Here is a 25,629-nt window from a genome sequence, read left to right on the forward strand (position 1 = left end):
ACTAGTTTTTGAAAAAACTGTTGTTATAACATTGCTGACAATAAAGTTGATAAGCTACTTACCGTTGCCATTTCTTCCACTGCTGAAGATGGGCTAGCAGAAGTGTCATATCTGTAAGCAGAAGGATTTAAATATTGGATTTGAAAAGGAACGTGATGTAATTTTACCAGGAGTAAAATCCAGCAGTTTCTCTTTCACAACTATTGAGAAACATCTGAAAAATGATTGCTCTGTGAAGAATCCATCCTTTCCCCCCAAAAAATCCTGCTAACAAAAACACACTGGGGAAATGTACCATCCACTTTGGCCTTGTCATCTTGCAAATGTCGTAGCTGCAGAACCCAGAATGAACTCAACCCACTGACATCTGCAACGGCCATGAAGTAATTGTTTCAGTCCAGCATTACGATAAGATGATATTACTTCCTTTTCCAAACTACAATAATTTAGTAAGTACTAGGAATAGCCAAAGTTAACTACTTGTAAATCTGTAAGTGGTTTGCATCTGTAATTTTATTGTTTTCTTTTCCATTTCACCCTGCTCAGATGCAGAGCTGTGCTGTGCCCCTGTGAAGGAGGAGAGACAGGCAGCAGATTGATTTTGGTGTGAATTTTGAAACTTGTTGCTATTCTCCCAAAACGGTCTTTATGTACCAATTTTTAACACATGGTAGATGGCTTGTCTGCTTTCCCAAGCCATAAGGACTGCAAAGGCTTGGCAGAGAACTGGCTAGAGCGTCTGTGAGTAATGCAGTGGTTAGAACAAGCCGAGAAGCCCTGAACATAAAAGGTATTCTGTTCTACAGGGTGACTTGCAGACATACAAATACAAAATAAACTAAAGAAAGAAGAACAAGGACTTGACTTCACTGAGCCCATTCAAGTCTGCAGATCCTTATTTTACAACTAAGCAAACCCAGTCCCTTCAAAAGCCCTGAAGGAAATTTTGCTCAGCTTGTGCTTGTTGCCAGTTCTTCCTTGTCTCAGAAACTGTTTTTTCCCAGGAAGTTAATTCTTGAGAGAAAGTGAAGTAGGGAAAGACAGTTCTGCTCAGTCCTGTTTGTCTCAAAGTCTCTTTGAATGACCTTGTTCTTAGGCTCTTAAAACCTTCTTGTGCTCAGGCAGACTACTTTATTGTGCTTCAACAGCAAGTATAAACCGGCTTGTTGGCAGGTTCTTTGTGGCCCAGCCTTTCCTCCTGAAGTGCTTTGTCATTTGTTTGCAATGTGCTTGCAGGCAGGGAAGAACAGTTGAGAGGTGCAATTTGTTTTTGCTTCTGTAATTGTGAACTGTAAAACCAGGATTCCTCTCTGACATGGGGTCCAACTGAAACCAAAGCAAACAAGCCTGCTGACCTCAGTGGGCTTAGGATCCGGCCAGACAATCTGAATCTGAAATTACTAATTTTTCCTTCCAGCACTGAATATGAACAGCCATTAATTCAGTGGATTACCGCTCCCCGTGAATGAAGTTTACAGAACCAGGACTCAGAGATGTATGTAGCTCTTCCTTTAAACTAATATAACATTGAATATGTTTTAATGCTTCTACAACAAATTAAGAATGAAACTTCTGTTTCAGAGTTTTTACAATGATTTCCTGCAAACCAAGCTCATTGAAATCCTGTGGCTTAGCTAGTTACCTTAATTTTAATTATATGCATAGCAAAAATGTAAAAGCTTTGTTATAAGCACTCTCCTTCAGCTTTACTGTGCAAAGCTGCTCTGCAGTTCTCCCCAGTTGGTGCTGTGCCTGGTGTTGTGTTAATTGCTCCTTGCAATGAAGCTACATGCAGTAGACATGTTAGTTAGAAATGTCTTCTGATAGTCTAGGCAAAAACTAAATTTTCATTTGCACCTCTGGCATTATTCTAAATTCTACCATGTCTTTGTTGTCACTGTTCTTTCAGAAATAACTGATCATTGCATCCTGCTTTATTTTCCTCCCTGCCAACTTATACAGACAAGGTTATTTTAATCTTTTCCCTCCACTTCTCAAACCGCCTCATTATTTTTTCTGAACTCTTTTTAAGTTTTTCAGCATTTCAAAATTAAAGTTTGCTTACTTCCAGAGAAATACTGCTTAATTTTAGGAAAAAGTAATTCAGTTTCTTTTTTGGTTAAGGATATTGAGCAATGTTTACATTATTCCCCACACACATGCACACACACATACACACGGACTTGTAAACATTATCTATTATTCATAAATAGAAAAGAAGTTAAATTACTGCTCAAGTTCAGAAATATTCGCCATCAGAAAAATACCACTCACTATGGAAAACAAGAAATTATATTTTATACTTTTTCACTTATATGCATATGTATCTTTTTATGACAACCAAGTGTAAGATTAAAAGTAAAAGATGACTCTACTTACTACTATCTCTACTGGTAACAATAATATGAACCCATGAATTAAAATCTGCTGTGAATTAGTATTTTCACTGAAGCACCTGTCCTCCCCAGGTCATCTCCCAGTTGTCTAGTGTCAGTCTAATCCATTTTCTTCTATACTATTCTTATCAGTGCTACATAAGAAACCAGCCAAGCAACAAACACATAACTCAGATATGCTGAAAACACAATTAAACAGCATTTCTTTTCCCATATGAATCACACTTACATATTAGAAAGGAATAAGGATGAATTCAAGAACACCGAACACCTTTGAACCAAAAGTGATCAAACATTTCACTACCTTCAGACTACAGTTACAAACCTTTTATTAGCATCTTCTGCATCTCCACATAAGCATACTTCTTTTTGCAGCATCCATAATTTATTCTCACAGCAAAACACCACCAAAGCTGATGAAACTGTCTCTCCAGTACAGGAAGGACCCTCTAAACAGCCATTAATGTTTAGCTATTTAAAAGCTTCTGCCAGTTAGGCTTACTTACAGGATTTACCGAGCTGCCTCCTATTGTATTTCACTAGCTCTCCCAAATAACTCTACCTGGTGAGAGGCAGATTATTTCAGTGCTTTGTCTATGCATAAAGCAAACCACATGCCACGGCAACACCTAGAAGAGGGTGGGGGAAGTTTTCGACAGAGAGGCGTGACTAGAAAATGTAGCAATCAGCTCAGTTACACGTCAGGATTGACTTGTTTATTTTTCAAGCTGCTCTTGGTAAGAAATCAAAGGCATCTGAGCCTGAGATAGGATAGATTTTCTGTGGAAAAGCCAGGTTAAACACATCTTAAAAAAGCTGATGCAATGAGTAGGCATGGTTTATTTTACCATCTTCTTAAATTAAGAAATCATTTCAATGCTTAGATTCTACAGCAAAGCCTAGACCTTTGCTTGTGTGTTGGCTACCTTATCGTGCACCAGGATAAAGAAGGCGTCCCTGAAATCTGATTCTCAGTTACACAAGTGCCCCTTTATTCTGCAGGTCTGGTGTTGGTGTGTCGCAGCATAAGGGACATTACCATGTCACAGGAAAGAGGAGGGAGCAGATGACACGTATGGAACAGGGTTAAAACATCGCAATTTTTTTCTATGCTGTGTTGCTATGTAGGAGAATTGTTGCCAGTAAACATCCACAAAGCTAACCTCACGGCTTCTATTCAAACCTCTCCTTAAATCTCCTTCTGCTTTGATACAAACACTCCACAATGGCAAGCTGCTGTGCTACAAAACCTACGTATCAGACTAATCATCATTTCTTTAGAGGCTTGCATTCCCTGTCATTGTTCATTATAGCTGTTCCTTGTCTTAGCGTCATGCCACCTAGGAGCCTCAGGCATGGACCAGAATACCAGCCTGAGACTCAGAGAGTGAAAATCAGCTCTTTGAGACAAAGATCTTGCAGCTTCATACTTAGATTTCACAGCACCTTTACCTATGATTGCCAGTCCCAAGCATTACCCTAAGACGCACACAAAACCAGTAATATTTCACTCAGGTGTTGCTGACAGACAGGACCATACAGGACAAAAGTTAGGAGAGAACCATCAGCCTAACTAGCCTGAGCATAGCCCCACGTTCCCTCTGAACAGCAGCTTTAGCCCCGTGGATGGCAAGGGAGAAGGGTGCTCTACAAACAGCAGCTCCGGCACTGCATATGAGACCATCTTTGGTTCAGATACAGTTGAAACCAAAGCCCTGATGAAGCACGTAAGACAAAAGCACTGGAGAGCTGCCCTGTTTGCCCAGCTAGAGCTAAAGCTGCAGGCGTGCCTCGCAGCTGCCTCTGGGCTAGAAATGGTGGGAACTGATGCAGCAGAGCTGCCTGGGGCTGGTACTCTCTGCCATGGCCTGGGAAAGCTATGCTTTCCTGTTACATCACAGCCACAGGGCACTAGATCTCCATGCGACTTACACCTTGTCCTCTTGAGAGGGAATGAAATAACATGCAGCTGCTGCTAAGTCCAGGGGCCTTCATACGCTTAAAGCCTGAGCAAAATAGATTTAGCCAAGAGACTTTACCTATTACTTGCCACTTAGTCCTCATTCTTCTGACACAGAACAGATAATCTGTCATTACATGACCAAGTAAAATCCCAGTCTTCCCAGTGAGGTGAAAGGCAAGAGACTGGAAAAACAATTTTAACAAGGTTTTCTAAGCAAAACACAGCACAATTCATAGACTTTTTTAAAAGCTGGAAATAATGTGTGTTCTGATTATAGCTCACCGTGGTTGCTTCTGAGTCTGGTTTTTCCTAGATTTTCTGAAGGAGAAAAGCCAAGCAAAAGGTGATCTGAACCCCAGAAAGGAAGCTGAAGTGTTCTTTTGTGCTTGAGGATTTGTGCGAGATGACATTTTTAATTCTTTATGATCTAAAAATATTATAAAAATGTTATTCGTTTCAAGTTCTTACTGAATACAGTATTAAAATATACATAAAAAAGTTATGTCTTCATAAACAATTTTCTTTTGCTTACCTTTTATGCCAGGAAAATCCAGTTTTGTTAACATTTTTGGACAGACTACATGACATGCTGGTTTATAATGACTAACTAGAAGACTAAGAGAAAGATAAACAGGACTAAAGTTTCAAGAAGTATTATTGGGTTTGGGTGATGCACGTGAGAGAAATGAGGCTGATTTTCAGAAAGTAATCAGCACCCAACAATTTGAAAAACAGAACCATTTTAAAATATAGGCAAATTCGACATTTGAAAATTGAGGCACCCACAATCATTAGTCACTTTCTTCTCGTGTTTGTAAGAAATGTAAATGTGACAACTCTGAATATACAATGGTTTAATAGACAGTAATGTAACTATATAACGGTAATTCAGACTAAGGTGTCTTCTCTATCATACAGTTCTGTATGATGGAGGATTCCCATGGCCACTGGAGTACATTTTTTCCTGCTACAAACTGCGTATCAGTACTGTATTTTAAATGCAAGGTATCATGAATGATTTCTTTGGGAAGGTTATGATTTGATTTCTTCAAACAGAAAGTCTCCTCGTAAAAGCAGCTGGCTATTGGTGTGAAGGAGAGGATGAGTATTGCTCACAGATTAGGGAAAGAAACTGCAGAGTCTGCTATTAAAATAGGCCACAAGAAACTGGAGGACATGAGGAAACAAGACTTCACTCAGGCATAAGGCATTGCATCTTTTTTTTTTCCATTTAAAACATCACACGCCTGAAACAATATAACAGCCTGAAAATGGTTTAACTGATGACTGTAGGAGAAAGCAAAACCAGCAACGGGAGCAAAGTGTCACTGATAACAAGAGCAAGGGGCAGCATTTTGGACCTAGTCCAAAATGAAATGAATAATTCATGTCATGTGATTTAAATCCTGTGTGTAATAAATGGCTTTCACTCCAGTGACAATCACCGTGTGTTACGAAATGCTGCACCCTTTACTCTTTTTTAGAGCCTAACCTCTTGGTGGCATTGTTTGACTTGACAATGAAGATGACATCAGGAGAGTCCTAACAGCACTCTGCCATAGCCAGGATGGTCTAGGGATATCGGCGGGGCAAGGCTTGCGGGTAGAAGTAGTACCTTCTTAGTACCTTTTATTAAACCAACTTAAACAGTTGGAAATATCAGACAAGCCTCTAAGGCACACAACACCTTCTTCAGATCTGAAATAGAAACAGTAGCTTTCAAAGTTAAATACCAGAGAACACATGGAATTTAGTTAGCTAATGCATCAATTAGACCATGTCTGAGAGAAAAACAGTAGATAGCTGTGGACTAGAGGGGATGTTGGGGAAAAATGGCCAGGAAAGACAGAGATCTGTTCTGCGTAGGTCTGTATTTTCAGGAAAATTTTTAGGGTTTCACTTTTCTTTTGAAATACATGACTCTACTTCCAGTTGCTATGAAGCACAAACAGGAAGAACTCAATGAAAGACATGCAGAAATATGAACGGAATAAAAGCATGTATTATGCATGAAAACTACCTGGATGGAAGATGAAAAAGATAGTACAGAATGCCATGCTTGGTATAGACACACCATGTTTCTTGTGCATGTTCATTTTGGATGGGCAACAGAACCTGTGAAATGAGATCTCCAGAAGTTCCTTCCTGGTCAGCCCAACTTTCCAGGCTTTGTCACCCGCCCTGGTAATCAGCACTGGCATGCCTGTAGCCCAGTGTTACCAGGAAAAGTTTTCCACCAGTACAGTCAAACCTCCCTCACCCAAATCCACATTACCTACTTATTCCAAATGTCATTTAAGTGCTTCTAGTTTAAGAAAACTAGGTAAAACTGAAACAGTTTTTGTACAAAGTAAACATTACTGCTTTGCTTGTGAAACCACCACTATATTTAGGATAATTAAAGCAACTTCATCTTGGTTAAGAAAGAAATTTTTTACAGTGAGGACAATCAATCACTGGAACAACCTCTCTGGGGATGTGGTGGAGTGCTCATCACTGGAGGTTTACAAGATGTGACTGGACAGGGTGTTAATCTCTTCCAGGCTCCTTTTCCCATGAAAGGTCGGACCAAATGATCTTCCAATGTCCTTCCAACCTGGGCTGTTCTATGATTCTAACTATGGGATAAGAATATCAGGGATTTCCTGTTGTGACTCCCAGCTGTGCTTTTAACAGAATCTGCTTAAAGAAACATAGTCATTTTGAAAATATATCTTTGGTAAAACTTTGACATGAGAAGAAACTCAATGCAATTTCAGAAAGTCCTTAGCTATTACACGCCGAAATGTTCTAAGACATTGGTTTGGTGACCGTTATTGTATAGATAAGGAAATGGAAAAATGTAACTCACTGGCGTTTTTGCTCTTCCTTAGCTGATGCTCTAAGGGTGGTTTTAGCATTCTATTGACATCAGTGTAATTCTGAAATTTTTTTCTTTGTATTTCTTCAAACCATTCTCCAGTCACTCCCTGCAGCCCTGTTTCAGACTTCTTTGTCTTCAGAAGTTTGCTAGAAAGGAAAAAAAATATTTTTAAGCCCTTTTAGATATTACAGGCACATGATTAGGAACCATCCTTGTTGTTCATTTAAGTATTTACAGTATATTTCTACATATAATGACATTTTAAAATACTGTGGGACATGATACATTCACAGCAATTGCATAAAAGTTTTAGTGACAGCAGAATTCTCCAGCTTAATGATGAGATTATGTGACCATGTTAAGTGGACGACTCATATACTTGCATTATTCCTTGCCTTGAAGAAGTGCATCCTTCTTCCTCTCAAAAATGAGGTAATAATTCATAAGCATTATAAAACTAATTGAAAGTAAGATTAAGTTCAGCCAATAATCAAATTAGAATAAATAATACTCTAACAAAGCAATTCTTGAAATATTTATTCTATCATTTAAGCAGACGAATAACAATATTATTCTGATTTTCAAGAGGCCCCGAGGCTCACTGAGGCCCCGACAGTGAGGGGCCCACCACCCATCTTCTATGCAAAGGAGAATAATAAATTGTGAATTCAGATAATAGGTATTCATGCAACATGTTCGACGAGTTTATCACATTTTCCTCATTCCTTGCTGCATAGTGATTCTGCCTGTGTTTAATATGTATGGCACAACTAATAATGAATATGAATGTTCTGCCACGCAGAGGTGAAGCTTGAACAAGATATACACATGTGGCTGCAACTGCAGAAACTGTTTAGTAGCAAATTCTAGACCAAGAGGTCACAGGAATGAATTGTTTATCTGGACATAAAAGAACAAGTTACAGTTGCAAAGGATTTGGAATAGTGCAATGGACGTGCAAAGTTACTTGTTTTTAAATTACATTACACAAGTGCCTAAAGTACAGATGCAAACACAGCACATCCACGCCCCGACTGATTCTGATGGCAGCAGAACAAGGCTTTGTGCACAGCCTGGAGATGTAATACCAATGTTTTAGCAAGGCTTTCATGTAAATCTTCCACCTTAATCAGTGGTAAAACCCATGTCTAGGAATAAGATGCTCTCCGAGAACACGAATTATTTCAGTTACCAATTTAAATAAAAAAATCATATTCTCTGAGACAACATTACTTCACAAAAAAACTTTAAGGATCTAGTCTGGAAATGAATGTATTTCCACCTGGAATTGATACAGGGTATGTTGTCCATACTAGCACCTACTGTTCATCTGGTGGCATCTGAAGAATAGGAGGGCAGGAGAGAGACATTTTTGGTAAATGAGTGAATGCATCCCTTGAAGATGATTACACAGACACATGCACAAGTACTAGCCATTCGAAATAAACTTATTACAAAGGCAAAAATGTTAATCATCACAGATATTACCGCACCACGGGAGTGACTAAACACCGTAAACGCCATGTGCAGCATGGCAACCAGCCTAGCAGTAACGCCAAACGGGAGGAGGCGATGAACGAAGCGCTCTCCAGCGCCAACTCCATGACCTCACTCCTGTGGCCTCAGCGAAGGGGATCCAAGCCACCCGGAGGAGTGCGAGCAGCCGGAGCCAGGCGGGAGGCATTTAGGGGAGTGGCTGCAGACCCAGCGACTGCCCGGGAGACAAGCGCACAGCGGCGCTGCTGCAGCCCCGAGAGCGGAGGCCGCCTCTCCCGCCCCATCCCTGGAGCATTTTTAAAAACCAGCCGGAACGAGCTGTTCTTTCCCCGCCATGAGCCCCGGGGCGCCGGGGCCAGGGCGCCACCTGGCGGCGGCGGGTAGAAGCACAGCCCGGCGCCCCCCCCGGCAGCCGCCGCCCGGCCGGTGGCTCGTCGCGGGGCGGGGGGTCTGCAACCCGCGCCCCCGCCGTCGGGAACCTGGCGCTACTTACGTATAAACGCCTAGCTGCTTTACTTCTATGCATTCCACAGAGAAGAAAAAATACAAAAACCCCACACTAAGACTAACATCGCCCATACCAGGCACTGCATGGACATGCCGAAAAATGTATTAAAAGATCTTGCACAAACACGGACTTTAATATTTAAACACTGTAAAGTCTTTAGTGGTACGTGCTTGGCATTATCTGTAGTCATTATCTGTGAGTGTGCTGCTTTTGAGTTGTGCTGTCATCCCCAACTCATGAAATAAAGCCCTTAAATTGCTTGTGCGTATTTATATTTACACACACATGCAGGCCCATATACTGAACCCTATATAGAGAGTTATGTGAGTACCGAATAATATTAATACGATACATAATATGTAATTGCAACATCGCATGACTATTATATATTTCTCATTTGCGATGACTCCCAGCCAAACCACATCATTTGCCTATATACCTGCTCCGTCAAGTCTACATGCCCCCTCATGATACTAATGAACGACAGTTGTGAACTGGAAGGAAAGCACATCTCAAGAAACAATTACAGCAGAAGATGGTATCTGCAGTCAGTATTGCAATGAACTTGCCTTTGAGGCAGCGCTATTGTTACTTGGATTGCAAATTATATATTGAGACACTGCTCCGTAGGAGTGTCAAAACACCTAATGCCCTCTAAACCAAATGTATTAATCCTGCTTCCCCGTCTGCTGCATCCGTCCTTCCTCCTCGTTTCTCTACAGCCACTTTGGACACTCGGAGACATTTCCTTCTGAGAGGAGATAACATCATTGTGACTGGGAAAAGCACCTGTAAACTGTTGCAGGATTGAAGGTAACTCCATTCCCAGGACAATTTACAGGCGACTGCTCCACAAGCAGAGCAGGCAGCAATCTGAAATGACCTCACAGGCTACACCTCGTTACCTTTTCCCATCCATTATCCTACACAGCATCTAAACTAATGAATCACTCTGGAGCAATTCCTTTGCATTGTTTTTAAAAACATCTCGTCCTTATTGGCACAAGGATGTTCCCATATTTCTTACATAGACATCTCCAGGGAAAAGTTAACCTAAATGTTTGTATGTACTAAACTTTCATGTGGTTATCATAAATATTGTGAAAAGAGCTGCAGCCTCCCTCTGCCACTTCCTGTTAGGATAATAAGGAGCTTTAATTGCTACTGTAAGAGGAAAGGTATTTTCTCTACCATCTTCATCCTGAATATCAAGCAGAAGATGGATGTGTAAGGCAGTAGAAACTTGTTTGCCAAATAAGACGTCTGGGGACACCTCTGCTGTTGGCAGGGGACAGAGGACTCAATCCCACTTTTGCCAAAGCAGGAATTAAGGTTCCTATTGATCACCAGAAGCAAGATTTGGCCCTAAAGGACTCTTACCACACACCTCACGAGAGAACAGATACACAGCAACCACCGAGCATGAGGAATTGCACCAGGCGCAGGATAACCAGACCAGTATTCACTCCACGGATCAAAGCTCTCAGTGCCTGGGAAGACAAGGCTGAAAGGACTGCAGATAAAAACAGTGCCGAAAGCATCAGATAAAAACTACAGCAGGGCAGACAATATTGCAAAAACAGTTATCTAAAACAAGCTCATGTCTTTACTCTGTTTATATTCCTTACTTTGTCCATGAGAAAAGGCTAGAGATGTTATAAAACAGTGCCTAAAGAACTATTTCTTTCCTGATTTCTTTGCTTCCACTTCTCACCTTCACACTGCTTTATACATTATGCCGCACTGATGAACCGTGCAGCTCTATCATTTCTGTGGCCAGTAAATTTTCTAGAAAACTCTGGCTGTTATCACAGCCACAGGCAGATCTAAAGTGGTGCACATGCGAGAATATTTTCTTACTTATAGTGCCTTTTAATTTTATATAACCCACTTTCAAGTTGTCATCTTTTTTGAAAAAAAAAAAGGGGAAAAGAAGTATTACTGGCAACGGCAAAGACTACCACAGCTGAAGTAATTTGAAAAAATTATTATCCGCCATTTCATATAAACATATCATAGCAATAACAAGAACACTCTGGTTTCCAAGGTGCCAGAGAAGCTCCTGTGGCAGCTTAATCCTACCAAGAAGAAAAATAATGATACGCAGAGACAACATACTCTTTCCTAGCATGTCAGACACACAATAGGTCTATTTTCTAACACAGTCTTTACTCTTAGTAGCTGGTATAGTCTTACTCACATTAAAGCAATCTTTTGTTTATTTTTCTTTCTTACTGTTTTCTGTTTGGCTAATGTCAATAAACTGAGTCAGCTTCATTATTACATGTAAAACATTATGCAGATGTAGGTGAATCAGGAAAACTGACTCCCATGTTTTGGTTGCACACACTTCAAGACAATGTAAAAAGACCTAACTGAAAACACACTTATGTTTTCTTTAGATTTGTATTTGTAAAATTAAGCATTTCTGCAGTAATTCCCTGAAAAAGCAAGGCCTCCTCTATTTTCATGAGCAAAATGTTATGTTGGCAATAATGCTTGAATCTAACCTGCTAGGTCGTTGTTAATCAACCACTTAGGTAGAATTTTCTCCTCCCCCCAAATACTAGTTTTCTACCTAAGTCTTCATCCTTTTCATTATTATTACTGCTGTCGTCATTTGTTATTATGTATTGATTTTACAGTGTCCATTAACCCACTAAGTTGCCTTCAGAAGATGTACTTGTCGGAGCACATGACCAATAAAACTAAAGATGTGTATGGGTAAAGAGGATGTGCCACAACACGAAAGACCAAAGAGTGTGTTGGCTCAGTGTTTCTTTCAGACCATGACCCAAATACCAATAAATGAAATGGAAGGACTTTCACTGTCCTGAACAGGCTGTCGGGTCAGGCTGATGGAGAGTCACCTAGTGGTGACACCCCTGGTTGGAAAGGAGTAACTGGAAGTGCCAGGAAACGTTCACCCGAAGGACAATGTGATCGTCCCCCTGTAGTCGGCACTGGTGAGGCCTCACCTCGAGTGCTGTGTCCAGTTTTGGGCCACTCACCACAAAAAAGACATTGAGGTGCTGGATCATGTCCGAAGAGGGCAATGAAGCTGGTGAGGGGTCTGGAGAACAAGTCTTAGGAGGAGTGGCTGAGGGAGCTGGGCATGTTTAGCTTGGAGAAGAGGAGGCTGAGGGGAGACCTCACTGCCCTCTACAACTACCTGAAAGGAGGTTGGAGAGAGGTGGGTGTTGGCCTCTTCTCCCAAGTGAATAATGACAGGACCAGAGGAAATGGTCTGAAGTTGCGGCAGGGGAGGTTTAGGTTAGACATTAGGAAGAATTACTTTATTGAAAGAGTGGTCAGGCACTGGAACAGCCTGCCCAGGGAGGTGGTCGAGTCACCATCCCTAGAGGTGTTTAAGAAATGTCTAGATGTTCCACTTCAGGGCATGCTCTAGTGGCAGAGATTGTAGGTTGTTTGGTTGGACTCAATGATCTTAAGGGTCCTTTCCAACCATGAAGATTCTGTGATTCTGTGATTCTGTGACAGGGAAACACTTCACAGCCCAACACTGAACTGTATGGGATATGTTTTCAGTCCCACTTTGACAGGCACATCAAGTTGCCAGCTTACAATTATCCCTAAATATTTAGATTCCGGAAATGTGCAAACTCAGGAGATAGAAGTGGGGAGAAACTGAAAAGGAAATTAATCTTCTGTAGTTTTTCCTCCCAGACTGTACATTTAATAGGCAGAACTACTTTAAACAAAAAGATATCGCTTCTACACATGATTTTGATACCCACCCTGTAGTACCCTTTAAAGCAGCAAGTAGGGCTACTGAAGCAGATAGCTGCAAACAGTAAATGTCATTTAGTCCCCAGAACACGTTTTTGACAATAGACATCAGATTCCCACGTTCAGTCCTGTTGTGTGTGTCAGGGATACAGGCAGGGAATATGCGAGTTAAAGGCAGAATATCTTTTCTGCCTGTACTGAAATTCCACCTTGTCTGCTTACGGGAAAAATCCTTCTATATCCACCTTTATTTTTAATTAAAAAGTAAAAAAAAACCATCGCAAAATCTGACCCAGTGATTTTCTTTAACTAGTGTTTACATTTATATTTGTAAAATTCTTCAGACACTTCACAAAGCTTTCGAACTCTCAGAGCAAAGGAATAATCAGCAGCATCACATGCCATCTGGATGCCACAACATCCATTAGACAAAACAAAATACAGAGCAGTATTGCGCTACCTCTATTCAGCGAGGTTAATTTCTTTGAAACCAAAACTGATCACCTGCTTTGAGATAGCCTAATACGGCAGCAGTGTGTACATCCATCAAACTCAATCCACAAAGTCATCAAGACTATCAGCATACGCAGAACATTCTCATCGGGCTCCTCCTGTGCACTGAATACTTCTTTCCACTCTACAACTCACAATGTCTTTTGTGTCTTCTATTTTTTAGCTTAAGCAACCCCTGTACAGTGGCTAAAAGTCACCTGCTTCTTCCCAAAGCCTTAACGTCTCATAATAAACTATTTGGAAAAGAATATACTGCAGACAATTTACTCTAGCTGCTGTTTTCCTTCACCGAGTCCAACACTCCATTTCTTGAAGCTTTTGTATGTTCCTCTGGGCAAGCACACAGACTGACACTTTGCTTTGAAACGGAAAACTAGGCAATGTTGTAAGGGCAAGGACGAGGTTCATTCTCATGCTGACCACGTAACTCCTCTCTGCTCTGGCAGTTCAGGAATCAGAAGTTCTCAGTCAAAGCTCAGAAATCAGGAGCTCAATGACTGTCTTCATGAAGTTAAGTTTTTAAAGCACAGAGCATTGCAAACTGAGATCACGGGAGCCTAGGGTGATTAATGACCCACCTCAAGCTGTATCAATGCCTCAAAACATTACTTTTAACATCAAACTCTTTCTTCGGCAGCTACCCTGGGTTTACAGTGAAAACATTATTTCAGCCCTGCTTCAACAAATGGTAAAGGCTAGAAGTATATATCTTTTAATTGAGTTTATACATACTTAGAATACGAAACCTTTTAGTCCTTTGGGCATCAGGTCAACAAGAGAGAATGAGGTGAAATACCGCTAGTAATGTCACGACTGTTGGTGACTCTCCAGCTCGGGCTGACTCTCTGCCACTTCCTCTACAGTGAGTGTGAAACAGGGGAAAGCTCCACTCTGAGAATGTTTTACAGATGATTTACAATTTCTTTGTACCGGCTGCAAATGACAGGTAAAAAAAAAGGGTGTTACTTTATTATGCTGTCAATACTCACAAGCTACCTACCAATATTATACGGTAATAACAAAACAAATCCATGATGCAATGGAAAGGAAGGCTACCTATCATTTTTAAAGTGTGTCACATAGCTTCTGAATGGTAGTAATTAATATCTCTAATGAGATGACTTCATTAATAGGAATTTCCATTAGCATTAATATATGCTAATAGGTGCAATGGATATAATTCTCCATGCAAAGATTCTGATTTGTTTGCAGGCATAGATGTAGTCTCATCCAAAAACATTGCATGACAGGAGTAAGTTTTGGGGTGCCGAATTTCTGTCCCGGAAATCTTACACGGAAACATAGATGTATACTGTGTGTGCCACATGATGGGTTGGAAGGCTGGGGCTCAGGTCTTCTTAGGTGTCCCAGTACATCTGAAGCTAATGATTAACAGCAGACGTATTTACTCTTCTAGGGCAGAGCTGCTAGTTGATTGTGAGACCTTTTATAAATATTGATAGCATGCAAAGAGGCAGCCATCTATGCAAGTAATTTACAGCTCAGCCATGTATTATAAATTTAACTGCCTTACAAAGACATACAATGCAAATGCTATTCCTCATGTTACTGTGTGACTTTATGCAAAACCTTTCCTAGGTAACAATATAAGGGGGAAACCAAGAAAACAGACACAGGCCAGGTAAGAACTCTCTGAAGAGGGGAACTGGTTTCAAAAGAAGACCAAGGTCCCATCTCTGCAAGCAGGTTTGTGTATGATAGCCCATGGGTCTGAACAGAGCTCTAAAATTGAGAGGCTCCAGACAGGCTTAGACATTTGTTTGTACAGAGCTAAGCTTGAGCCTAGGGCTTTCAAAATACACCCTTCCAATCTCAGATAATGGTGCAGAGTCCCACACAGAGAAGCAAGGTTCTGGTCAACAGAAGTAAGACAGAAGGTCAGAGTGTACCTGCACACAGTTTACGTGCTACTATAACACTACAACAGCCTCATTTACATTGCTTTAAATCAAGGAAAGCAGCCATAAGAATGAATGTAAGCTCTTAAAGTTGACACAGTGGATGTTTTTCATCTGGAAATATAAAGCTTATATACAGGTATATAATATATATTTACACAGATCCTCCGCCATAGCAGCTTAGAATCTCATAATTTATCATAATTCTTCCAGTGGAAATAGAAATATTATAGTATGATAATACTTTAAAATATAATATTTACATGTATAGAATTTTATATATATACTTATATACATATAAATATATATTTAAGAACATGCAAGTCTATAATGCTGGAAGAAACAGACTGCAGAGCCCCCCAGCCACACGGCTGCAGCTTTCTTGACTGCAGCTCTCTGTACTCAGGCCCCTGTATCGAGAAATCCACAGATACGGCAAGCAGAAGCATAGGAGTTCCTTGATTACTCCAACCACAAATTAAACTGTGTGTAATTTATGTAGAATAAAGTCCAAACACATTGCACTTTTCATCATTTACTCCTACCTTTTGTTTTGTGGTTTTGATGTGTTTGGTCACAGTTAGTACCAGTGCCTATACCTGGGTTTTTTTGAGGTAAGACTGATAAAAAGAATATAATTTCTGGTAGTTTAAAATGCAGGCATTAACATAATAATCTAGCTGCAAAGAAGGATTAGAAATACACTCCATGTGAACATTTAGATGCACAAATCCTCAGGAAAAATTCCTGTTTTTTTCCTACTTGCTTTAATGCATTTCTCACATGAAATCTGCAAGTTGTGAAATTTTTCAGACTGTTAGCTCCAGGGAATTAAGTCATTTTTCAATTTAAAACAAGTACAGGAAAGGCTGAACTGAGGTCAGTCCTCAGTCTATATAGTCCTGTGTTAAAGTTACGGAACACAGAAGAAAATAACATCTCTGTGCCCAAAGCTAAAAACCCCATTGGGCTAAACTCCACTTGATTTGAAAACTAGATTCAGAGAGCAAAAAGATTCTAAAGGATGATTAAATTCACTATACATAAACCACTGACAAAACCTAAATTTTAAAGAAGAAAAGGAGATGGACGCATGCAACATTTTTCAGATGCTGTCAAAGCAGCATCTGATACAAACCAATGAACATCAGCTGAAGTCTTGATACACAGCCCAACAAGCTTTGCTCTCAACCACTAGCCAGGTCTCTCCAAGAGCTACGTCTACAGGAGGTGCACGTGCTGCATGTCCAGATGGACTCAAGAATCTGAAGTACCTCAGGGACCAAAACCAGCAAAACTCCAGCATCTCAGGCTTCATCACGGAAAGCATGTGCTGCAGTCTTTGACAGGACTACAAGACACACATAACCTGAAAACAGCACAGGAACAGAGCTGCGTCAGTACCTGGGGAGATATCCAGCCACTCTGAGCATCGGAGAGACATGTTCCTGTGCAACATTTTTTTGACTTCCTGGCATAATCCATTTAATATTTCTGAAATACGTGCAAGGACATGAAGGTGTTTGGACACAGACAGCGTGTAGAAGCTGTCAGCACCTGAAAACATTTCTCAGTTCCTACCAAGGCTGCTCACTGCAGACTGATACTGATTCCCTTCCTTACAGCAATGACAAGCCGTGTGTGTTACACTTCACTGGCACTACCTCGCAGAGGCCCTGGACTCTACTGCACACGCCACTGGCATTACGAACAACTTTTAATAGACATATATAAGGAAGCTGAGCTAAAGTGAGAGTGCCCAAACTTTGCTCATGTTTTCAGCATTTCAGACAGCTCTCTTCTCCATGTATCTCCATGACTCTTTGCTTGCTTAGTATGGGAAGCTGTTTTCTTCCACCTGATGGCCATTTCCAATTCCCACTAATGTAAATTATTATTTTAACTTCTGCACTTGAATTGTGGAGGAGACAGAGGGTGTTGAGAACATAGAGATGTTACTATTGGAAAGGTAAAACCTGGGAAGTGCGCAGAGTTCCTATAAGGTGCACGAGTCCTTAACTGGGTCACAACTCCATAGAAAAACTAACAAAATCAGACTGTTCTGCATTAGCTCTTCCAGAATAACTCCCCATATTGACCGTCTACTCACTAGTTAATGCCAGCTTTTACTGCTGTGCCTGACCTATTTATTCCTGAAGCCTGGTGAATTTATCCATATAGACAAAGACCAATTAATTCTACTTTCACCATTAAGCTTGGACTTAGAAAATGTCTACCCATGGGCTTAACAGTAAGCCTTGGTTTAAATCTCATCTGTTTCAACAAGTATCTTCTTTTTGGCAGCCCTAGTGACTTCATAAAGTGGGCTAGATAGTAATAATAACCATTATGATTTTTATTTTTACAGTATTTTGTCACTTGAAAATGCAAACATTACTTTTGAACCCTGGCACAAGGCTTGTGTTTGAATGAGCATGGGTGAAAATGCCCTGAGCCTGTCCTTCCTGCTCCTGCGGGTTTGGCCGCCTGGGCCCAGGGCCAGCTTGAAAAGAGCAGAGCTGGTGGCCTTGGAGAAAGCTGTCGTGAAGACAGCCAGAAGCCTCAGCAAGGGCCATCCCCCATTCCCCTGGAAGCTGCTTTTAAATGGAGGCTGTCTTGCTGGGCCTTGCCCCAGCTACAGCCCCAGATGCGTCCCCAGCTGTGTCTCTGCATGGCCACTGCCCCACTGATCTGGGCCTCGAATCCCTGAGCTGACATCCCAGCCTGGCCTCAGCCCAGCCAGCCCACCCCTGGCCTGTCCGGCCATCACGGGGCCATGGCCAACCCCGGTCACGGTCACCAGGCTTGACCCTAACGTGACTTCAGGGCTTGACCTTGGCCCTGCACCATCATCATGGCCCTGCCCTGTGATCACCGGGCTGTGGTGGACCTGGTTACCCTCTGCAGACCTGATCCTGACCCTGACTCAGGGCCACAGCCTGGCCTCGGCCCTGCCACACCGCCATGGCGATGCGGCTGGGGCTGACCTGGCTGTCTCACCGGGGTGGTGAGATGGTGGGACTGGCCCTGGTGGTGAGGCCCTGCCGGCAAGGCCCTGCCCTACCAGTGCTGTGGAGAGCCCCTGTGGGCCCATTATATGAAGAAAGAAGAAATACATTCAGTGCACACTACTAGATAGGCTCTTCCAAACATTAACATCTCAAAAGGTGCTTCTGAGTCTCATTCTGCCACATACTTTAGAAACCCCCTGCTCTCAAACACAAAGAAGTGCAAAGCTTTGGAGGAAAGGACTGACCTTTCGTTAATGCTGAAATTAGTTTACTATGAAAAGACAAGACCAATGAGCTGGCAGTGATGCCAGCCCAGACCCTGCTCTGTAGAGGTAAAACTGGAGTCACAACATATACTTCGGTTTAGTTAGCCCAGGTGCAAAAGGCTAAAGCCAGAACAGAAAATGGCACATGCTGCGACCACATGCTCTTCCTCAGCTCACGTGAAGCCCCGGTCCTTGACTCCAGGCCCCACCACAAGACAGGATTATTGAAAAACAGCGATGAGGAAAAAACTTGATACGCAACTTCACTAATTGCCTTTGGTTACAGTACCCCCACTCAACAAGGGAATTCCCAAAGTTGGATTATTTATGACAGTAATTGTTTGCCAAACTGAGTAAAGGTTTTTAAATCACAGTCTTCCCTGCCATTTTTTCTTCTATTCACACTTCTTTAGCATATTAGCGCTTCAGGGCTCCAAGGACCTGTTTTCATAAGTGTTTACAAACCACTAAACATGCCACTGGCACAGTATCAGTAGTAAATAATAATAGTATCTCCTCCACAAACAAGACACAATAGAGCATTTGTGCCTTGAAACATCCCGGGTGGAGTATCTCTTATGAAAGAATTTCTTTATTAATGCTTTGTTCAGGGAGGAAGCTCCACTGGAACAACAATATACCCAAGTGGTGCTGTCCTGGTACCCTGCCTGCTCTCTTCACCCATGTAACTTATGGCTAGTTTGGGGTTGATTCTAAAAATTATTTCAAATAATAAGGAGTTAGGCTCCTAATCTAGTTCTCTAACACCCAAAAAGTTATTTTTAGTCTCTCAGAGGCTGCAAGAAGGTCAACAGGACTACTTCTGAGAATAAGACAAAATAAAGGCTGCAGTGTCAGACCCCTCAAACTGTAAGCAAGACAAAATAATTGAAGCACCAAGAGGGTGTTGAGTATGGCTGCACCTCAGCAATAAATACCTTCCGAGGTTATGAGTATGGAAAAGGGTGAAAAAAAACATTCCCTATGCAGGGTTTTATTCCCATCTTCTTCTACAGCCAGACCTGTGAGAGCAAATGTCAGTCAAGAGAATACAGTAAGTAATTATCTGAAACAAATGATGAACTCAGTAAATGATCTTCTGTAAGGCAGTAAGAACTGTTGTGTTCCTGTAACAAGTAACTACATCCAAATGATTTGTTGTAGAGACTGTCTAGAACAAAGTAAGGAGGAATTAATCTTTCCCACAAGAATCATATGTTGTTAATGGGTCACTGAGAGAGGAGCAGTGAGTGGCGCTGAGTGTACATCCCAATTAATTTATTTTGCTTTCCATCTTTAAAATTGAGGCTGAAATTAAAACAAACCTCTACTTTGCTGCCATCTATTCTCATTGTCATAGATCTGTGAGAATAAATCTACTAAATAAAAAAAACCCTACACATAAGCAAACTTGTAAATAAGCAAAACAAAATAAAGCAAAGGGACTGAGTGCTCTTCTCTCCCAAAAGCTCCATTTCTTTTTCCTCTTTTTTCCTATTCCTATTCATAAAGAGCAGCGGATGCCCAAGATATGTTTTGGAGCTGGTAATTATTTTTTTTTCCCATGCTTACCACTGAAAAAGAAAATATTCTTCACACAATACAGGTATAGTTACTTCTAGAAAGATGATCTAGCAGGTAAACTGCTGTTCAGGTAGGGGTTCATTTCCCTGTTCAGTGGCTCGGTCTCTCAGTTATTTTCAGTGTCTCATTTGAAATTGAAGATAACAGTACTTCCCTTTTTTCTCAAGGATTATTAAACTAAAATGGCACAAGGCTATTGTACGTAGTCATAATAGGGGCATTATATAAAGCAGACAAATCTCCTAAATAAAAGTTAATAATTAAAGAATTCAGAACTCTTCTGCCCTTTTAAATACATTCTCTATTATCCATAGCTCTTCTGCTGTATCTCCCAACTCTTCATTTTTTGGACAACCTGCAAATATACCAGCTACTTGTTCCCATGTCACAACCCCCTACCTGCTGCCTCTTTCAAGTAGCTGTCTCCATGTCTCCTGGATCCTTTTGTCTCAGCTGCTTTCTCTGGGCCCTGGTGCTGTTTCAGCGGTGGAGGTACATCTCCACACCCAGTGCTCCAGCAGTCTGAGGTATCGGAGCCCCAAAGCAGACTGGAAAGACGCCTGCTTGGGACTGTCCGCCTCTCCACGCTCTGCAGAAGGAGGAGCTGCCTCGGAGATAAAAGGCAGTGGCTCCACCTCTGTATCCCATAGCTTCTCGCCCTCTTGCTGCTGAGCTTTCCTACAGGGACTGCCAGTCCCTCTGCCACTTGCCAGGCTCTAAAGGGCTGTCCGGAAGAGACGGAAAGCAGCCAGCCTCCCCCGTCACCCTGCCCATCGGCTTCTTGGATAAAGGACAGAAAAGAGAAGCACCCACAGGTTTGTTAGGCCTTTGGGACCTGGGGCTCTGCATGCAAATGTCAGATGCTGATTCTTTTTTAATTTCTGTCCCCAGCAGCTGCAAAACAAAGCTTGAGAAGATGAGCCGGGTGCACCCTGAGAAGACGAGCCAGGTGCACTCTGAAGCCTTGAAACCAGAAGTCAAATAAGACCTGTAATGTTTTTATATCATGATTTCCAGACCTATTTCATTACGTACGGAAAGCTGACCTGTGGTATTAATACTTGTGCCTACAGCAAGCATTCACTGTGTCCTTATGGAAAGTGAATTGCTAGGGAGCTATGTGAACATGATACTTCCCTCTGAACATGATGGACTCCTCCTTGTCTCCTCCTGGGCATCTAACTGTGATATTGAAATATTTGGGAAGAAGAACTGTCTTCCACAAGCATTTGCAAAATCATCAGTTTCATTAACCAGGCTACTAAAACAGCATTTTGTGACCGAATTGGACTTCTGTCTTAACATTTCAATTATTATTATGGAAGAATGCATGTATACTGATATGCAGACCCAATATTCCATTTTTTCTCCCACGCTAACGCTTATGATCAATGAGATTTTCTCCAAGTTGGTATTATGAATGAGACTGGATTTGGTGAACAACAAAGAATACCGAAGTTGGGTGTTACCCAAGTGCAAAACTAATGTGTATTTTTTCTTACTAATTATTAAGTTTCTATATTATTTTCCGTGTATATGGCAGTGAACAGTCATGTAAGTTGGACCACAGCAGACTGTTGCTGCTTCTGTTAACCTGTTTCACGGGAGGAGTCGAGTAGGGTTGGTTTGCTGTCGCTAGTGAAAGGTACTGCTGAGAGGAGCCACGAGAGGGCACTGCACAGGAGAAAACAGGCAAAAAAATGCAGTGCTGGGAACCAGCAGCCCAGGGCACGTCAGGAGCTCAGCTCCTTGTCAGTAGCAAGAACAAATAAAGCTCCAACAGGTCACACAGATCATTTCTGCATAAAAGGAAAAGCAAAACTTGAGACGTCTTCCAAGCCAGGCACAGATGTCTGAAGCCTGCCAAGGGATGTGAGGAAGGGCTGATGGTACCCAGAGGATATCCTGGGGCATCAGGGGGAACAGGGAGGGACAGCAGAAAGTGGGACCCACAGCTACACAAATGTGCACAGGCGTCCACAAAGGTCAGACGTTGCCGCTCCACGCAAAGGCTCCAGAGAGAAAGAGAAAGGGAGGTGGAGAGGGGCTGCATAAAGCACCTAGCCTTTCCCCAAAGAATGCCTCCCGCTTAATTTCACAAAGGAGTGGGCTGTGTGGGTGAAGAGACACCCAGTGGTTCTATCAAGCTGCCAGTGTAGGTAAGCAGTAAGAAAAGAAAAAAAATACATATTTTCATCTGGAGACCTTATGGTTACTTAGCTGAGAGCTCAATGCATTTGAAGCAGAATTGGTCAGTATTTCATGCTGCATGGCAATACATTTGTGTTTATGTGAATATCAACTCCCCTGAACCATGATTGTCATTTGTTGGACAAGATGAGCCATGCAGGATGTCAGGATTTATCTTTTGATCATACTTCTGATTTTGTCTTTCAAAATTAACTGGTGTTATTAACATTTGCTTATATAACAAATGCAGCTTGTAAAAAGAGAAAAGCCCATTCCTGCTTTTTTCATTCCAGAGTTGTATCTGGGAATGGATTTCAGTTTTTCATTGCTTTTTTAAGAGATTTGCAGACAGCAAATTGTAGCTTGTATGACATCAAACACACAGCTTGCTCGTATGACATCAAACAGCACACACAAGATGAGTCCAGTCATTGGAACCTGACTTGTGGTCTGCCAGAAAACACTTCATTCCCCCTGTCAATCCAGTCCAGGTTGATCTATACAGGGACATGCTATATTGTAAATAAAGATGGTCACCGAACAAACTTGACCAGTGAGACCACTGCTTGTTATGGACTTGTTCCCTGGCCTTGCCGAGCTCCAACTAGCTCTTTCCAAAATTATGCTCAGGAGCAGCTTGGAGGACAACTCACTTCAGGGACATCCTGCAAAAAAGTGGTATTGAAGAAACTGTCCCTTCCATTCCACAGCACCTCCTTATATGCCTCATTTGATTGATGGCATAAATCAAATAGCTTAAAAATCACACTTCAAACGTATCCCAGGAGTGGGCTGCCACAGTGCTCAGGCATTATTTTGAAACTTTTGAACTGAAAAAAATGTATACAAAGTTAATTATCAAAATAATAGTAGTAAGAATGACATAGAGCCAAGGGGGCAGGCATAGAGGAGGAGGAGCATATAGAAGGCATATAGGAGGAGGAGCATATAGAAGGCATATAGAAGAGAAGCAAATGCAATTTTGTTTAGAGCTTCTGAGGCTCACTGTGGTCATATAGGAATTGCAGGATTTGGCCCTCCAGGGTGATCACTGTTATTACTGAGATTACAGTAGCACAGGGCAACACCACACAGACTAGAACCCGTCTGCTCCTGATGGGAGTCCTCTGGCCTGAAGAGCTTACAGTCTAAATGAGACCAGGTAGACAAGTGGAGTGAGAAAGAAAGTACTTTTATTAGGCCTAAGAGAGATTAAGAAACTTGCCCAAGGACACATACAAAGCCTTTGACAGATCCAGGGTTTAACCTAGATTTCAGTATGGCGCCTTGATCACAAACACTTCACCTATCTTCTGCTCAACTTCTGGATGCCTCTTCAACTGAGCTTTAAAGTAACTCCATCTCAGTAAAGCATCACCATCATCATGGTCCTCTTATACCACGTTTATTTTGACAGCTTTTGCATAAAGAGAGACCACTTTCTCACAAAGCCATTAAGTACAGAAACAAATACAAATTTGGGGGCAGGTGAAATCCTTGAGTTCAAGAGCAGGCTATTGCTCTCTGCAGCATTGGAAGCCTCACTGCATTTGCTCCAGTTTTAAAGCCTTACCCAGAGTTTGAAACTTACAACTATCCAGCCATGTAATTCTCCATACCCAGCAAAACTTTCCTCTTTTTTTTTTTTATGAGTCATAATAGGACACACGGAACAGAAATTAATCAAAGAAAGGTAATGCCAAATTATGGAAGAAAGAAACTGCCAAACTTAACTCAGTCTGGGTTCACATGCTGCAGAAAACTAAGACAAGTTTTGGAAGCAAGTCAGTGTTGACACATAGTGTTTAACCATGCCCATCATAAAATCCACTTGACTGAAATAAAAAATACACAGTACAAAAATCCACTTCACAGAAACGTTACTTATTAACATTCCTTCTGCTTCTTACACGAAAGCATTCCTTGTGAAAAGTGCCTGTGAATCTGAGAGGACACTGCCTCTCACTTGCAAACTGCCCACAAGGTACCTCAAGTCTCACCTGGAAGAAGAAATTATAACCTTTAGTAATAAACGGCTCATTTTCCAGCATAACTTTTATTAATTCCTTGACTTTTGCTTTTACTATCAACACAAGTAGCTTTGGTGATTGCACACAGGGGAGATATGAGCCAGAAACAAGGTCAAAGCTGTTCTATTTCTTTGTATCATATAAATAAGGTCGAGGCTCATATAGGATGTTGTCACTTGCATACCTGAATGCAGAGGGAGTTCAGTTAAGTCACTTGAAAGGGTCTTGCGAACAACCTGTCAGCCAGGTGAGTGCCTGGCCTGGCAGAGCCGCCACATTTCCCTGCAAGGTCCCGCAAAACTTCCCCGTCACCGTTGTCTCCCCGGGTGCCAGTGTTCAGCCCACACCCCCTGCCAGCGACACGGTGCAAGACAGAAGTGGCCTCCTCCTCCTCGGGAAGGAGAGGAGCCACGGGGAGCCGCAGCCGTGACTCAGAGCCGCCTTTGTCACGACACGCGTTTCCCAAACTCCGCGATGCCGCCGATGCCCGGGAATGGCGCTCCCCCGCTGCCCCGGCAGGACCGCGGCCCCGGCGCTCCCTCCCCTCGCAGCCCCCGCCGCCGCTTGCCCGGCGCAGACCCTTTCGCTCTCCCCGCTCTTCTCGGCGGGGCGAAGCAGCCGCGGGCTCCGCCGCCACCCCGCGCCGGGCGGGCGCTGCCCCGCTGCCCGGCTCTGCGCCTTCCACCCCCGGGCGGCTGCGGCGGGCAGCGACAGGGATGGGTGGCGGGGGTGACTTAAGCCTGGTACCTGACTCTCTTCTTCTCAGCCCGCCGGAGCTCCGAGTCCCTCTGCAGCACCTGAAAAATCGCCCTGGCTTCCTCCTCGTTTAAAAAACCGAGATCTGGCCCCTGAGGCGCTGCGGTCATGGCTTTGCTTATTTTCGGGGTGGCGGGCGGAGGCAGGCGGGCAGCGCGGACCCCCTGGCAGCCTGGAGCCACACCGGCATGGCCCAGCCGCGGCAGGGACCGCGCACGCCGCCACCCGCGGGACGCGATTCCCCTCTGGACGGCGGGAGCCAGAGCCGGAGCCGCGGCGGCCCCGGACCGCCCCGCCCCGCCGCGCCCTGGGCGACACCCTCCGCAGCCAGCGCGGCCCGGCGGGGCGGAGCGGGGCGGAGAGGCCGAGGCCGGGGCCGGAGC

General features: G+C 42.7%; 1 protein-coding gene across 2 annotated transcripts in view; it reads right to left on the reverse strand.

Moving 5' to 3' along the window:
• The window catches only part of EXPH5 (exophilin 5), a 36,968-nt gene extending 11,508 nt beyond the window's left edge, over positions 1–25,460 (reverse strand). The window contains exons 1-4 of one of the 2 annotated variants that reach the window (XM_054188345.1): positions 25,238–25,460; positions 7,211–7,368; positions 4,642–4,786; positions 63–111 (exon numbers count right to left, since the gene is read on the reverse strand). In XM_054188345.1, the coding sequence (XP_054044320.1) occupies positions 63–111; positions 4,642–4,786; positions 7,211–7,368; positions 25,238–25,356 (471 nt within the window). In that variant the 5' untranslated portion in view covers positions 25,357–25,460. Of the gene's footprint in view, positions 1–62; positions 112–2,721; positions 3,187–4,641; positions 4,787–7,210; positions 7,369–25,237 lie in introns of those variants that run through there. The other variant, XM_054188346.1, reaches the window with a different exon arrangement.
• Between the last annotated feature and the right edge of the window lie 169 nt (positions 25,461–25,629).

The sequence above is a fragment of the Rissa tridactyla genome, chromosome 1 (genome assembly GCF_028500815.1).
Source record: "Rissa tridactyla isolate bRisTri1 chromosome 1, bRisTri1.patW.cur.20221130, whole genome shotgun sequence".
Taxonomy (NCBI): domain Eukaryota; kingdom Metazoa; phylum Chordata; class Aves; order Charadriiformes; family Laridae; genus Rissa; species Rissa tridactyla.